At 39.8% G+C, this 17,114-nt stretch overlaps 1 protein-coding gene across 7 annotated transcripts in view; it reads left to right on the plus strand.

Moving 5' to 3' along the window:
* Positions 1–17,114, plus strand: part of LOC135216507 (protein mono-ADP-ribosyltransferase PARP12-like) — a 376,362-nt gene that overhangs the window by 231,009 nt on the left and 128,239 nt on the right. For all 7 annotated transcript variants that reach the window (XM_064251894.1, XM_064251902.1, XM_064251889.1 and 4 more), the window contains one exon: positions 2,685–2,766. In XM_064251894.1, coding sequence (XP_064107964.1) covers positions 2,685–2,766 — 82 coding nt within the window. The remainder of the gene's footprint in view (positions 1–2,684; positions 2,767–17,114) is intronic.

Consider the following 17,114-nt stretch of genomic DNA (forward strand, 5'->3'; position numbering starts at 1 on the left):
GTCCTCTGGGAAATCCCCCTCCTGTAGGGAGATCATGACTTGAAGGTCGGCCAGCAAAGGGGCGGCCGCTATCGGGTCCACCACTGATCCTTTCTTGGCTCCTGGGAATATTAGGTCCGCCATATCCTGGGTAAGAATGTAGGGGCGGCCCTTAGAATTCCGGCCAAAACCCCCTACCCAAGCTTTGAGAGTCGACAAAGCTTTCTTCTTTTCTTCATCAGAACCCTGTAAAAAAGGGTCTAGAGTTAGGGAGAGGATAGGGGAGGAATGTCTGTTGTGTTGAAGATTATATGAATATGTGTCTCATATGTGAAAGGTATAATATAACAACAAGTATTCCAGGTGACGATTAATGAATGAAGAAAGTGCTAAGAAACTTACTACTAGTGAGGCATCTCCTACTAGCAAGTAGCAGGTTTGGCAAGCTTCATGATGCCAAACGATAAAATCCTCCACTTTCACTGCACATCCCTGCATGAGAACGGCATACTATATGGCCGCATAGGTCTTGGAGGATGGCACTGCACCCAATCTCCTGGCACAACATCTGTAAGTCAAAGGATACATGAGTACCAATGACAACCTCCGGTGGAATAATATGCAAACTATCCGTGGGTGCGGAGTAGGACCGACGGATAGAGATCTACGTATGAATATTACGTAGAAAAATTACGAGGGGGGAAGAAAGTCTCTGCCTCCGCCTAAGCTCACTTGTCATATGACTAAAAATAGACTCCGTAGGGCCCGGAGTTCTCCGTATGGCCCAGGAGTTAATTAATATTGAGTGAGCAATGTCAAACTTCTAACGAAGCAAGGGATAGTACGAGAGGCGGAAATAAAAAACCCCTCGGAGTAAGCAAAAGATTCTAAACATTAAATAACACAAAATAAAACAAAATAAAAACCTTATATCAGTAAGTGCTCGTGTGAACTAATCCTAAGTGTATAGGAAACGCCCAGTGATTCCCTCCCCCCCTCTCTATGTCGGTAGCGGCGGATAGACAACCTGCCGGACTGAACTGAGGGGGAAAGAGTAGGGAAGAATGTGGGGTAGGGGAGCCTCCCCCTGAGCGGCCAGTTAAGGATGGAGAGAAGGGGGGAGGTCCCGCCCCGAGGCCCCCAGGCACGTGACGAGTGAGAGTACCAGTAGGGGAGGGGGAGATCCCCACCAGTCCCGTGAGTCACCCCCTCTCATGCAGACTCGGACGCTAGCTGTGAGAAACGAGTCATCACCCATCGACGTGGATGGCAATGTATGGAGGGGGGGAATGGGGGGACGGGAGGGGGACCCCGTAACCGGGTGGCTCACCGTGATAAACCGGTGGTCTTCCCAGCCAGGTGAAAGATACGAGGTGGGGAAGAACCGTCGGAACAACATCAATATCACTGATATAAATAGGATTATTTATAATAATCAATCAAATAAAATTAAAGCGATATCTTAAAGCTAGACTAACACGGGGAACACGAAGCTAAGCAAACAGAAAATTAGGTTAATCGCCGATCCGAAGAAAGGGGTATGTTAGCCTAATTTAACCTCTAGTTCAAGAAAACGGGGGGCAGGCTAATCACCAATCGACAATTGGGGTATGAAAGCCTAACTTAACGGTAAAATAAATTATAACAGGGAAGCTAATCGCCATACCGAAGCATGGTGTATGTTAGCCAACCTAGTACCTATAATATTATTAAAGGTAATCAGGAACTAGAGAAGGAAAGAGAGAACATCAGAATAATTAAGATGATATGACTCTCAATCGTGACTGATAAAACTCCTAACAATGTAAGGCGTAGCTAGACTAAGGTCCGAAAACGTGCCGGTCGGAGCGTGCCCCGTGGAGGCCTAACTAAAAAAACTAACTGCATAAAGATATAGAGACTATGTATAAGTAACCATATCTAAAGTACTGAGAAAAAGGGAAATCTCTAACGGTATGGAAGACCGAAAGAGATAACCCGTACCGCCATGCGGTCGAGGGGCATACCGGCCGATAAGGCTCCGAATATGTATAAAACACGAAGATCATCATAAAATGAGATCAGTAACCCCAAACAGTACTTAACTTAGAAGCAGAAGTTGAAGACATCTTGAAAATATATCCAAATAAATCCAAATAGAGCGAAACACAGCACCGAAAAAATTTAACGTTTGGTGTAACGCGCGCTATCGAAAGGAATGACGTCTCAGGCGTCGGAGGCGCTCACGGTAGTAGTAGACCCGGAGCTGTAGCACGGCTCCTCCGTAGTTCGGGGTTTTGTCGAAGGAAGAAGCTAAATGGCAAGGGACCTCTGGTAGTGATTCCACTCGCTCCTTACTATACCGACACTTCTATAAGAAGTGAGCGAGCCATTTATCTTGGCATTATATTGTTTCTTTTTTCTCTAGGATGAATAGCAATATTTATTCTTCAGAAATAGTATCAAAGGAACCATTTCACAGGCCGACACAGGTCAAGCCCAGAAATAATAGTATTATAATTAAAATGCAGTACAGTACAGTACTAAAATTAAAATTTACCATGACTGTATAGCATTAAGATTTAAATGATGGGTCAGTTATTTGAGTGGCAACATTTTATTCAAGTTTATCACAATTGAAGATGATTACTATAATAGTGAATAAATATCTTTAAAATGAAATGTTATAGAGAACTTTGTCATTAACATTTATCTGTTCCTTCAAGGAGTTCTGTAGAAGGAGAAACTACTCTTTACGGGATAGACACCATGGCTTTTCATTTCCCAAGGATGTGCCAAGACAAAGAAGTAAGTCACAATCAAGTTTTTATATCTAGTTTTATATTCCTGCAAACCCATCAGTCATATATTTGCCCACTTTCATGGGCTCAGATTTCCCCAGACTCAGTCTTATGTATAACTGATGGAAGTAGTGTAATAGTCTAATAATGCATGGGCCATTGAACTGCAAATATTAATCAAACACCCACATTGTATTTCATAAAAGTTCGGAAGTTAGGCTGAGAGGTTCAAGTGATTGGGAGGAGGAAACATGATCGACGAGTTTGTGTGACAAATAAATGGTTATGTAAGTTAGTTTATTTCAGCCCACTCCAATAATGACATATTTTCCCAGTTCATAATTTAGGTGGAATGCCAAGATTTTCCATGCTGTATGGTGTTATGCAAATACCTGTAGGACCCAAGGTCCCATTTTGAGTCAAGTGATAACTCAGAAGGTTATTCATTGTGAGCATTAGTGGTACAGCAAATCTCTTCAGGCTTAGCTTACAGTCACTTAGTGTTCATGAGAGATTTAAGAGTTAACTAGAATGATTGAATGAATGACAGGCTAGTGAATGCATTTTTGAAGGGAAGATGAAGGATCAACATCTTCCCCAAGACATTGGATGATCATGACTAGTGTTCCCAGCAAAAATTTACCCAGCCATAACTGAGTGACATCTCTTGAATAAAGAGCACTTAAGTAGGATGGGTACTGCCAGGTACAAGCACTCAGAATTGAGACATGTCAATATTGGAAACAGAGAGTTCTTTGATGTGGTGGACTTGTACTATATTGCCTGATGTGCTTCAGCATCTGAATTCTTGTAGGTTCAAGGAATGACCTGCCTTTACAAATTAAAATCTGTATTCTTTGTACCTGCTTCCAAAATTGTCAACCCTTGGAGGCCAATCTTGACAGAGCGCAAGATTCAAGGCAAAGAGTACTGGGATATGGTCATGGCTACTTACATTTGGGCCTTTGCTATAAAATCAAGTGCCAACAGCATTCTCACTGATATAAAACCCCTAGTTTGCAGACCTGGTTGAGTCCATCTACTTGCCTGTGTGACTTAATGAGACAGCATGAAGCTCACTGACTTGTGTTGAAGGCACAAATACCACTAGAAAGTCCATGACCATTGTCACTGCGAGATCAAGCGTGGTTTCTCTTCAAACAGTTTTGTATAGAGGTGTTGTAAGACACACTAGGACAAAGAACAAGGAAAAGTTCCAGTTACATTTCACTACCACTTGTCATGCTGAATGAGTCTCCTTAACTCCACTAGAGACTCCACATCTAGTCCACAGAGTTCAGATACCTATGATAGGGCAGAACATTTATGCTGGATGGTGAAGAAGGGCAACTATATTTATCAAAAGACAGGAAGTTTGTAGTCATTAGAAAAGTGTTGACCAAAATAGTACCTGTCTCAGTGCACTAATGCCAGAATCTGCTCACACTTTTTTGTAGAGATTGATATTTGAAATCTAATTGGACCATGAATTGGTTGCAGCATCCTCTTCAGCAAAATGACATTTTTATGATAAAATAATATTTTATACAATACTTACCCAGTAATTACTTAGCTAACAATTTCTTGCCTTGGCAGCTTGAACATTAAAAAATTTGCGGGTAGCTCTTCACTATTTAGTGAGGATGTGGGAGGACTCGTTCCATAATTATGCTGTAAATACCATAATGTAAGATTTTATTTTATCATAGAAATTTAATTTTTATGTAAGTAACCAATCTAGTAATTAGCTGATTCCACATTGAAGGATGTGGGATACATGGACATATTCTACTCCAAACCATGAAGTCATAATGAATTGAAAAAGAAAGAGTTTCTAGCATTGAATACAATGCTTGTAGTTCTTTATTAGTTAAGAGAGCCTGAAGTTGTGAACTGCCTCTGGTTGTTGCTCAACTTAACTTGTAGCAGTGTGGTGGTAAAGCCAGGAGCACCTCCACTGAAGTGGGAGCTTTATAATGATGGAGTACTCTGATGGCTACCAAAGCATTAGTGAAGTTATGTAGCCCAAGGAGTTATCCAATGGCTACTGAAGGGACGCCTACCCGTGTGTAAACCCCCTGACCTCCCTTCAACTTCTAGATGTCTCCTCCAAGGTACTTCTAGATGTCTCCTCCAAGGTTTAACCCAGACACAAGACTGGCAATAGTATGAAAAGGAAGCCAGGGAGGCAGGCACAGGAACAAGTGGAGAAAAAATTATTGAAGTCCAGCAGGAGAAAAAGAATTGGTGTGGAGAGAGAGTTGTTGCCGGGCTAGCTAGGCATCAGGAGAGCTTGTAGCATAGTGATTGAAATTTCCACAATATACATTTTTTCTACATGATATACTCTAGCACGCACAAACTGTTCTCTGACCTTGTACAAAACTCAAGTAGCACTAAGCACTATTCTCTCCCCATTACACTTCCAGTTCTATGCAAGGAAAAGTGTAAGAAGTAGTTCAATTAATCCTTTAACAACAATAGAAGCACACCCATGGTGCCATTATGCTGGCATATCTCAAATCCTATCAATTGCAATTGAGAATTGCAGATATGCAATTCACTACTAAAATTATAAATCTGGTGGTTAATACAATATTAACTTTTAGTACTCAACTCGGACACAGTAATTAACCTTTACCGACCATAACTGAAAGACACAGGGTACCATCATTCATTCATAGCTCAACTACTATCACTACTATCTGCACTTAGACGTGCAGATATGCATTTCATTATCGATAAATCGGTCCGGTAGTGATTATAATGGTATTAGTTTGATTACTCTATGCAGACAGATCGTTAACTTTTACTGACACTAGGTAAAGTGCTCAAAGTACCATTATACAGAAATATCTCAATTAATGAGAATTGAAGATATAAATTTCAAAACCGAAAGTATTGGTTCGGTAGAGAACACAAAATCTAAGTTTGTTACACTAATCAGTAAACTGGGTAACGAACGCAAAATTTAATTTTCTACACTATTCAGAAAATTGAAGTTGGCCTGTACAGACCAAGTTTGCTCAAATTTATCAGATTTCTGGTCTGGTAGGAGTACAAAAGTATATTATTACTCTGTTCAGAAAAATCAACAAATGCAATATGCACTGTTTATATTATTACATTGCCTACTTGTAACATGTCTCTAACACAAATATTAGTTTGGCAACGAAGGCAATATGTACATTATTATGTTACTTACTCATAACATGTCTTCAATGTAAGTATTAGTTTGTCAACTAATGCAACATTTATGTTATTACACTACCTACTTGTAACATGTCTCGAACCTAAGTATTAGTTTGGCAACGAATGCAATCTTACATTATTGCTTTAACCTTAAAGGGTTGTAGCACAGTAAACTACGCTACCAGTACTTACCAATACGATTGTGAATTCGCTACCACATCAAAATATGAAAAACTCAAATCAAGCTCATTAATAACAAAACAATAATATACTGTCCTGAAGGCTGAAAGCTTGAAGGGTAACCAAAATCAGCGATAATTCCTCACCAAAATCCATTCTTCAACTGGTGAATTTAAGAACACAAATGCCATCAACAGTTGGTGTTACCAGAACATCAGCAGAAGTAGAAGTGGTATGCTAGTAGTTCTTGGTATTCCATTTGGTGGGTGGTACCAGTCACCTTCACTAAATCTGTGAAGTGGTACCCTGGAATTTTTTTATTTTCAAGTTGCTGACGCAAGAAATTATTAGCCAAGTAATTACTCAGTAAGTTACTTATATAAAAACTAGGTAACCCTCAAGCATCTCGAGGTTGCTATGAAATCTTAGGAAGTGCAGTTCTTGAGAAGCTTGTCCCAGGTTTGAAGACTCTCAGCATTTTTACCTGCTGCAGCAAGAGGGTAGCTATGAGAGCTGTTTTTGCTTTCATAGGTGCTGCAAGTTTGACACAAATGCTTGATGAAACTGATCAGTAGAAAAGTGCACATCCTGTACATACCAAGGATGATCATTGCTCACAGTTCATAGGCTGCATGGTCTCGCAGAACTAACAGCAAACTGATTGTGGTTATTACAACTCGTTTCGTAATAAGTAGAGCATTTCAAAATGTATGGGATGGTGTAGCCTAAAGTGAATTGAAATGTGTTAACCAAATCGTAGCCTAAGTTCTGTACTTTGACAGACAGATTACTTCACTCATTTTAAATAACATTCAAGAGATTACACTGCGTTGTGTATACTAATGAAACTGGTATTAGCATGATCTTCTCGTTATTCTCATTCTGAGAATATCAAAGGAAAATTCTCCCCATTGTTAGATATGCATATTCTCTAAAGGAATTTACCAACATGAACTTTAAGATTGGAATACTTTAAGTGGTTTAGGCTCCGTGATTCCAGTGACTTCTTGGACATTTCAGGACAAGGTCTTATCTGGATGGTAGATTAATTATGGCCATTTACACTAGGGTGACCAGACATTCCCGGAAACATGTTTTCAGTGACCTGTCCCTATCTACTGCTGTCCCCAGAAATGTCCCATGATTTCACTGACTGAAAGATCCTATATTGGAATACAGGAAAAAGAAAATAAAACGAAAATGTTGACCAAACTGTACATAGTTGCACACCGTACTACTTGCACTGTACAGTGTATATAACTAAGGAAATGATAAACAGCTTTGTACGGCATAATTTGCAAGATTACCTTCCAAGAACATTAAACCAAATTTCCCGCCAAACCATCCTCAGTATCATCATGCACGTCCCTACCCTGACTCCTCTCTTGCCTTCCCGCCAGCACCACTCTCTGGCTGCCATCCAGTGATGTTTCGCCTGTTGATATTAAATTTAGTACTCTTCAATCACTGGTTCGTAGTAATTAAGTTATAACCTATTTGATTTAATGAATTGAATTTTCATTCAGTTCCTTTGCAGTTTAGGATAAATAAGGTGAGAGAAACTTTTGAATGCTGCTTTATGAATGGTAAGGGGAGTGTCCCCATTTTAACTTTTCAATGACAAAAACACATCATGTTTTGGAGTTTTTTATGCCTCTGAACCGAAAATGTCTCCGGATTTTGTCTCAGAAATCTGGTCACCTTAGTTTACACGAGTCATTTCCAGTACAACCACACTGTACAGGAATTGTAGCAAGGCTGCAACAAACTTTCAAATGAACAAACGACTGATGACCAATACTTAATTGCTATTACACGCACACTTACAAAGTAATGCATGAAATAACCAAACACCACGTACATACAACAAAATACAATATCTCCCTTTCATACAAAACACATTTCCACTTTACATAAATGAGAGAAAAATATCAAAATTTTGAAAGTAAATTGTATTTTTCCTAACTATACAAACCTGCGGTTCTTTACAATAGGCATTAATTAAGGCAAAGCCTGGACATGGCCGCTGAAATCTTTAAAGAAAGCATTTTGGTAATTAACTACTGGTCTGGTCATTGCAAGTCTCTCCTGGTCGAGAAGTAAACATTCCAATTTGCTTTAGTCCCAGGTAACAGATTGAGGGATGACAGGAGGTGGGCAATCAGTGTAAAGGACCTCAGGTTTGTCTAGTTAGGAAAAATACAATTTACTTTCAAAAATTTATTTGTTCCTACACGATGCACAAACCTTTGGTCATTTACAATAGGATGACTCACTGATTGGTGGGAGGAATCTGACCGAGCATCTATGAACCAATTGTGGTTCAGCCTACCTGAGATTTTCTTCCTGGTTGTAAGAGTGAGGAAGGAAATCTGGCCACTGACATCTGATTGGAGTTGAGAAAAGTGAGATCAAAGTCAGTCATATGGGTTTATTCACAAGGGAGAAATGTGTCCTCTTATGAGAAAGGAAAGAACCATAGTGTCAGAGACAATGAGACACATACAAGTTATGGGTTTGTCTTATGCCAGAGCATCCTTCCCTGCCTGGTAAGGAAAAGGAAGGATATTTGCTTCTATTCACTAGTCAAAGAAAATAGATGAATTACTCCATGGAGTGCCTTACCTGCATTGGCTGCCTGGTCCATCATCTAATGGTCTGTGTACTCTCTGCTTGAAGGGAAAGAGTAGGATGAAAGGAGAGCCAGTAACTACAGTCACGCGCATTCATACCGATACAACGAGGCGAGTGCAACCATATCCAGTAAGAGGAGCTGGGCAATCTACACAACTTGTTGAGCAGCCACCCACCAACAGTCCCAAGGAAAAAGTGTCAAAGTATCTGTGGGCAATATCCCAAAGGTAGTGGGAGGTGGTGAAAGTGATCTGGCATGCCCAGACACCAGCCTTCAAAACTTGGATGAACCGATAGGTTCTTACTGAATGCAAGGGATGGGGCAATGCCCCTGACCTTGTGAGCTCTCAGATGAAGTGTACTGGTGTTGCTTCACGAAGCCAGAAAAATAGTGGTCTTGAACGCCTCTTTCTTGGAACCACCAGTGTTAAAGAAGAGTTGTCGACACTCAGGCCTGAGGTGTCGAGTCCTCTTCAGACAGCACTGTAGCACTCAAACGGGACAAAGTAGCATCTTGTCTGGATCATCACTAAGGAGGTCACTCAGGGTAGGAATGGTAAAAGACTTGAATCTAGAGTCAGGCACCGATAGATTCTGAGTCTTTGCTACGAAATCCAGGTCAAAATCAAGCGTAGCCAATACCCATCCCCATGAGTGTTTTACATCAAAAGAAAGAGCATGAGGTTCACCAACTGTCTTCGCTGATGCCAGGGCTAGTAGAAAGATGATCTTGAAGGACAGATCCCTGTTTGAGGACTTCTCGCAGGGGCTCATATGGTGTATGATTCAGGCTCTGCAACATTAGAGTGACATCCCATGCAGGAGGCTTGAGAACCGTGGGTAGGCAAGACCTGTCAAAGCTCCTTATGCGTAATAATATCTCGAAGGAGGAGATATTGATGCCCTTCAGCTTTAAGACTAGAACTAGCATGGCCCTATAGCCTTTCAAAGCTGAAACAGGGAGGAGCTTTTCTCGTTGAAGGTAGACGAGGAAATCCGCAACCTGCAGAAGATTGGCTCCAACCAGAGCGATACCCCTTCCACAACACCAACCACAGAAGAAGGCCAACTTTCCCTGGTATACTACTGCAGAGGACTGTGAGGTATCCTGCCATTCTGTTGCTGTTTGGTGAGAAAAGCCTCTCGCTTGAAAAAGATGGTGAATAACCTCCAGCCATGAAGATACAGGAAAAGTACTCCCTAATGGTACCATTCTACGTGCAGTTGACACAGCAGGTTGTGCTATGGTGGAATCTCTCTCAGTGCCTTGGACAGAAGAGCCAGAAAGTCAGAATACCAAACAGCCTGAAGCCATTTGGGTGCCACCAGAATCATCTGAAAATTTGAGGTGGTCACCACTCTGTTGGTTGATCACCGTGAGAATCATGCAAAATGGGGTAAAGGCATATACCTCGAGGTTGTCCCACAGGTGTTGGAATTCATCCTCTGCAGCAGCCCATGGGTCCAGTACCATGCAGTAGAATGTTCCTGTTGTATTGGGTGGCAAACAAGTCTACAACTGCATGCTCTTATAAGCTGAACAACGTTTTTGCTACGTCTTGGTGAAAGGACAACTTTGTTCCTATATTCTATTTTTGGCAGCTGCGCTTTTCTGCCACTACATTCGTCTTGCCTGGAATGTACATGGCTGACCGCTCTACTGAGTGGGCTACCTCCTGCTTGTGCACCTGCAATGTCAACTGGTGAAGTTCGAGAGAAGCAAGCCCCCCCTTGCTTGTTGGCGTTTGCCTCTATTGTGGTATTGTCGGTGATCAATAACACTGGGTGTCCCATCACACGATCCTGAAACTCTAGTAAAGTTGGGAAGGTTGCCTTGAGTTCCAGGATGTAGATGTGAAGGTGCCTGTCATGAAGGTTCCACACTCCTGCAGTCAGCAACTCCTCCAGGTGTGCCCCCCATCTCTTGGTTGATGCATCTGAGAACAGAAGCATGTCTGGAGGGGGAGTGTGAAGATCCACTCCTGTTAAGAGGTTCATGTCATCGAGCCACCAGTCCAAGTCCTCTTTCACCTCCTGCAAGAGGGAAACAAGAGAGTACTGACGGTCGCTGGACTGTGACCAGTACTCCCTCAGTCTCCTGTAGATGAAGATGCCCATGAGGGACCAGCTTCTCCAAGGACGACAGGTGACCTCATGACTTGCCATTGCCAAGTAGGCTGCTTTTGTCATGACAGAAACAGGATGACAGAAACAGTCACGCTGCCTCTCTGAGTCTGAGGAGAAGACTCTTGTTGCTACCATGTCTATCAGCATGCCCAGATACTTCATTCTCTGCTTGGGTTCGAGATCCGACTTCTCGAAATTTATCACGATCCCTGGATCCTGACAAAGCTTAAAGAGTTGACCCCAGTCTTGTAGCAACTGCAAGCGAGAGGTCCCCAGGACTAGCCAATCATCATGACACCTCATTAGACATATCCCATGCGAACATGCCCAAACTGAGACCATGTTGAACACTCATGAACACCTGGGTAGTGGCAGAGAGCCCAAAACTAGGTTCCCTGAATTGGTTTACTGTCTCCCCAAGGATGAAGCAGACATACTTACAGGAAGACTGATGTATGGGTATCTGGAAATATGCATCCTTCAAGTCCACTGTAAGCTTGAGGTTGTTCTCCCTGATAGAGGCAAGCACTGTTCACTCTGTCTGCATCTTGAACCGAGTCTGGCAAATGAATCGGCTTAGAGGAGAAAGGTTTATGACTGGTCTCCATCTTCCCCCAGAAGCCTTTGCTACGAGAAAGACTTACCTGTAGAACCATGGAGACAAGCACGACACGACTTCTACAGCACCCTTGCTCAGCATCTTCCTTTTAGATAGGATTGGAGATGGACCGAGTTGTTGGTTAAAGGTGGCGGAGACTCAAAGGGAAGTAGGTATCCCTCCTGAAGGACATATACTACCCAGATCTCTGCTCCGTATCGCTGCCATGTACTGACTCAGGACCTAGATACCTGGTCACTCAAGAGATAACAGCGTCTTTTCTCTTAAGAACCAGCTTTGCCTGCATATTTGGAGGTAATCACCTTACCTCCAGACTGGTAGATCGTTGTGTCGTGCCCTGTCACCAAACTGCGGTGATGGAAGAGGTGTGGGTCTAGGAGAGCATGGTCACCTCAGTGAGACACTTTCCCGAGGAGAATGCAGAGGTTCTTGCAGAGCTGTAGTAGCGATACTGGTAGCAGAGGCGTTGGGAGCAGCAGCACTGCTACCAGACTGGTAAGAACTTGCATCGTCCTCATGAGGTATCCCAACTCTTCGAGGTCGAAACCTTGAGCAAAGAGGACTGTACAGGGGACTTCCACTTAGCCTCTCTAGATGCTTTGTCCCAAGGGACAGCAACATCGTCCCTGACACCTAACAAAGAGCCAGACTTACCTTTAACAGGTGGGTCAGAGCCTTGGCTCAGTCCCTTCTCTTGCCCTGCGCCGCTGTCATGAGAGAGAGGAGACTCCCTTGAGGGGTTGTACATTCAAAGAAACTTGCAGGCGAGTCTCTTGAAACAGCCCCTGTTCCATGAGCAAGGCCCTTGTTACCACGAATAGGAGTATGAACCTTGGTTCAAACTCCTAAGCTAATGAAAGAACCAACTGCTTCCTCCCCAGGGGAAAGATGCATACCCTTAGAAGACTTCTTAGGGGAGGAATAGCTACCTTCGTCTTATTAGGCCATGAAACTTCGAAGAGGGAGGTGAGGAGGCGGAAGATGATGAAGAAGAAGACGACACCTTTCATAGCCTCTTCTTCCTTGACTTCTTCATCAACTTCCGCAGGAGAGAAATCAGGTCCCCCTAAGGGGCAGCAGATGACTCAGCTGGTCCTGGAACGGAGGCAGAAACAGGTCCAGGAGCAGGTACAGGAGCTGGAGCTGGCACAACAGTAGGCGGGGTAACCTCTTCCACCATCAGGGGTGACAGAGGTGTTTATGTTGTCACCTCTTGATGTGAGTCTGGGAATTCTTTAAAGTTATCGTGTGTCCGTGTTTCGTCATGAACAAGTTCTAACTGACCCCCTCACAAGTCTATGTATTACTAGATAGACTCATAGTCAAATATTAAGAACTGAAATTCTTTTCTAAAATGAACATGATCTTTATTCATTGACCCCTTTTTAAAATTCCTGGGAAAACTTTTATCATTAACTGACCACTCACAATTAATCCCCTATCTGACGAGCACACTAACAAAACCCCATAATGTTTATACAACTAATCTCCAGGAAAATTTAATGTTTGACTCTCATTTCTATGTTACGTATTTCAAGATAAATTCTACCATTCTCGCCACTTAATCCCAGTTATAGATTTTCCACAATAAAAATAAATAATTCAACTCTTTCATCCCATTACCAAATGTAGTTTGCATCACACAAAAATTACTGCCACAACAAATCAGTAGCATTTCACTAAATGACCCCTTAAAAATCCTCACAATGGAATGTCATCACCTAAAATTCGTGAAAGAAGTAAAAACCTCTAAGTATCCAACCTGTTTATCCCAAACATCCCAAATCAGCAACATTCCCGTCTAGTTAGCCTCATAAATCCCGAAGTCATCATTAACCTCAAATTAACCCTAAATCCTCATTAATCATCACTGGGGAATCCTCAATAAGTCCTCAATGATACCACTTAACCTCATTAATCCTCAAAAATCCTCAAGAAATCCTCATTGGTACTACAGAACCACATTAATCCTTAAAAATCCTAAAGAAATCCTCATGTCAGCACTGTTACCCAAAAGTGTCCACCTCTATTATATAACCGTCAATATGAAATACACTGCCTCAGGCTAAATCCTAAGCCATTTAAACACCACCAAATATAATCCCAAAGGAAACCTCTTGTAATACCACCAAACACTTAAGAAAACCACATCAGCTAGATATAACCTCTGAGAACCACAATCCCCGAAATATCAACACTGGTGAATATGCCTTAAAAAATACACCGTCTCATCCTAAAATATCAACCATAAACCGCAAAACCATGATGAACCAATACCACCCCAAGAGCCGTAATCCTACAAAGAACCATAATCACCACCCCATTGGCTCATAAAACCACAGATCACCACCAGAAATCATCACCACCATTATTATCCCTGCAAAATTACTACCATTATAACCACCATTATCACCGCCGTGATCACTTGATCACTAATATCCCGATTAACACTGCCGTGATCACTAATATCACCATTAACACCGCCAGTACTACCAGTATCACCAGTATAGTCACCAATATCACTGCAAGTATTACCAATATCACCCATATGAATCTCAGTATCTTTATTTACCTCAATTCCATGTACATCCACATATAGAATAAAAACACCCAGTATCCTAACTGTTATGTCATTGACACCTGTGTGGACCGATATCTTGTGTCTCCTACATGCAGGATGGTCCAGCAAATGTCTGTTGCCCAATGCGACCTCTTTTATCACCAAAAATGGTTCTGTCAGCACTGTCACCCAGATCGACCCACACTCTTATAAAACCTAAGGCTTGCACATGACACACCATCTAAGTTGAGGGGTTGAAAGGGTATTGGGAGAATGTAGACCGATATAAATTATCGCCGATCCCTTTTTCCCTTTGAGTAACCTGGTTGGGAAGTTCTTATATTAAAACTCCCAGATTTCTGAGGTGTGGGTCTTGTATCCATTTCTGTGACAGACAAGACTGCCAAAAGTGATCTGCACATTTGCTTATTCCACAATATTTGACTCTACATATTTTCTTTTTGTGCCCTGGCTTATTACAAATGAAACAATGCAACTGTTGTCCTAAATTTATGGATCCTCTTTTATATTCCACTTTTGCACACAAATGGGGAGAAGGAAAATTTAAATCCCTTCGTGTTGCATTTCTTGGACCGGTCCCATAAGAAATGTACTATCCACTGTGGGACATTGGACATGTGTTTCTTAATTTTTGAATAAATCAGTTCCTCATCTGATGTAGGTTCAATCTTTTCATCAAAGCTATCTACAGTGGTGTCTGGGATGTCGTGTAAAAGCTAGAAAAAATGCAACAATTTGTGTTAGTTGTCAAGGGAGATCTTATTACCATTTACCAATGGGGAATTTTTCAATTTCTGTATCCATTCTCCCACTGCATCAAAAATTTGAGAGCTGTGCTCAACTATGGTCTTCTGACCGTTTCTAATCTTGTAGAAACCTCTTAGGTCTCACATCATATCCCTGTGTTCCTTTGTTCCATAGGCTGCCCTCAGAAATGCTTGTAATTCGGTCCATGACCGGCATTTTGTATACCGAAAGCTACGGCAGCAATGTGCTAAATCTCCCCTGTCAAAATCCAACAAGGCTTTTGCCTCTGTAAATATTTGCCTCTGCATCACTTGTAATTCACTTAGCCTTTAGGAAATTATTAACTGCTTCGATAAAAATCTGACTTTATGCAGCAAAGTATGATCACTATTTCCTGTTTCCGGCATTTTGTCTTTCATAGAGAAACCCTTATTATGCAGGATTCGCCCCAACGTTAACAACATCAATAATGTTTATCCATTTTCCCCCACTAATCACCAACAATAAAAAAAAAATAATGTATCAATCACCAACAGAATAAAAAAATTATACATGTACCAAACATCAACACATATTTCTCAAGTGAATATTTCTCAATTCTACGGGACGAAAAGTGTTCCCATCAAGTTCGAGGTCATCAGCTGATCTGTATTATTTTGCCGCAAAAGAAAGCAGGAAGAAGAAAGAAAGAAAATGAGAAATGAACTTTCGTTTCTCTTCTCAGTCAAACCAACCAACACTCTCTGCAACACACTCGCATGAGAAAACAGGAAGTGAAACCCGCGGCGCTTTATATTCCCCGCAATAACTAATTAGTTAAATACCACTTTTTAAACAAATCAAATCACAACGTCCCCATATATGCATACTTCAGTTGTTAAGCTTCACCAAATGAAAAGAAAAACTGAATAGCCCTTAGAAACATCCCAGAAAAAACAGAGAATTTAACATTTTGATGGTGATTGGAGTAGTAATGAACAAAAGAGGCAATGTTAGTTGATTTTCGAAAGACTGAAAAGGTGAAATTTCTATCATTTCTATGGACAGTTACATCAAGAAAATTCAAATTACAATTTCTTTCTTCTTCTACAGTAAAGATCTTCCAGGCTGCATATATGAAATTCTTTTAATTTTTACCTTTTGACAATTAACCATCTGGTATTCTTGATCTTGTTGTGTACCTGAGACCTTTCTCTACAATTGTATTTCATTCGCTCCTTGACAATGTCTTAGTAAAGACAAAAGCGCTTGGATTTCTGACTATCCTGTGGAATTTCGCTTATTTATGAGTCACGTGTCATCTACTGTGATTTTTTAAGCATATATATATATAATATATATATATAACTATATGATATATATATAACTCTATATATATATATACTATATATATATATATATATAACTATATATATATACTATATATATATATATATATATATATATATATCTATATATATGATATGTTATATATATATATATATATATATATATATCTATATATATATAGTATACTATATCATATCTATGATATCTATATATATATTATCTATATATCTATATGATATATCATCTATATCTATCTATTATATACTATATATATATATACTATATACCTATATAGATATATATATATATATGCTATATATATATATAACTATATCTATATATCTACTATATATATATATATCTATTAATCTATATATCTATATAACATATATATTTACTATATATCTATATTATATCTATATTATATCTATACATATATAGATATATATATATCTATATCTATCTATTATATCTAAACTAGCTCTATATATATAATACTATATCTCTATATATATATATATCATATATATATAATATATATACATAAATATCTCTATATTATATATTCTAACTCTATCTATATATATCTATATATATATAATATATCTCTAATATATATATAATATAATTATACCTTCATACTCTATCTATCATATATATATAAGTATATATCATATATATATCTAATAATATCAGATATATCTTAAATCTATTTTCTATATATCTATATATATAATATTTATATTTCTATATATAATTCTTATATAATATAATAATATATATAGCTAACTCTATTATCTATATATCTATAATATATCATTCATACATACTATATAGTATATATATATAATATATCTATATATATATCATTTATATCGACAAAACTTGCTATCTCTGATATATACTAAATAATCAATACTATATACACTATATCTATCTATCTCTA

Source organism: Macrobrachium nipponense, chromosome 19 (genome assembly GCF_015104395.2).
Source record: "Macrobrachium nipponense isolate FS-2020 chromosome 19, ASM1510439v2, whole genome shotgun sequence".
Taxonomy (NCBI): Eukaryota; Metazoa; Arthropoda; class Malacostraca; order Decapoda; family Palaemonidae; genus Macrobrachium; species Macrobrachium nipponense.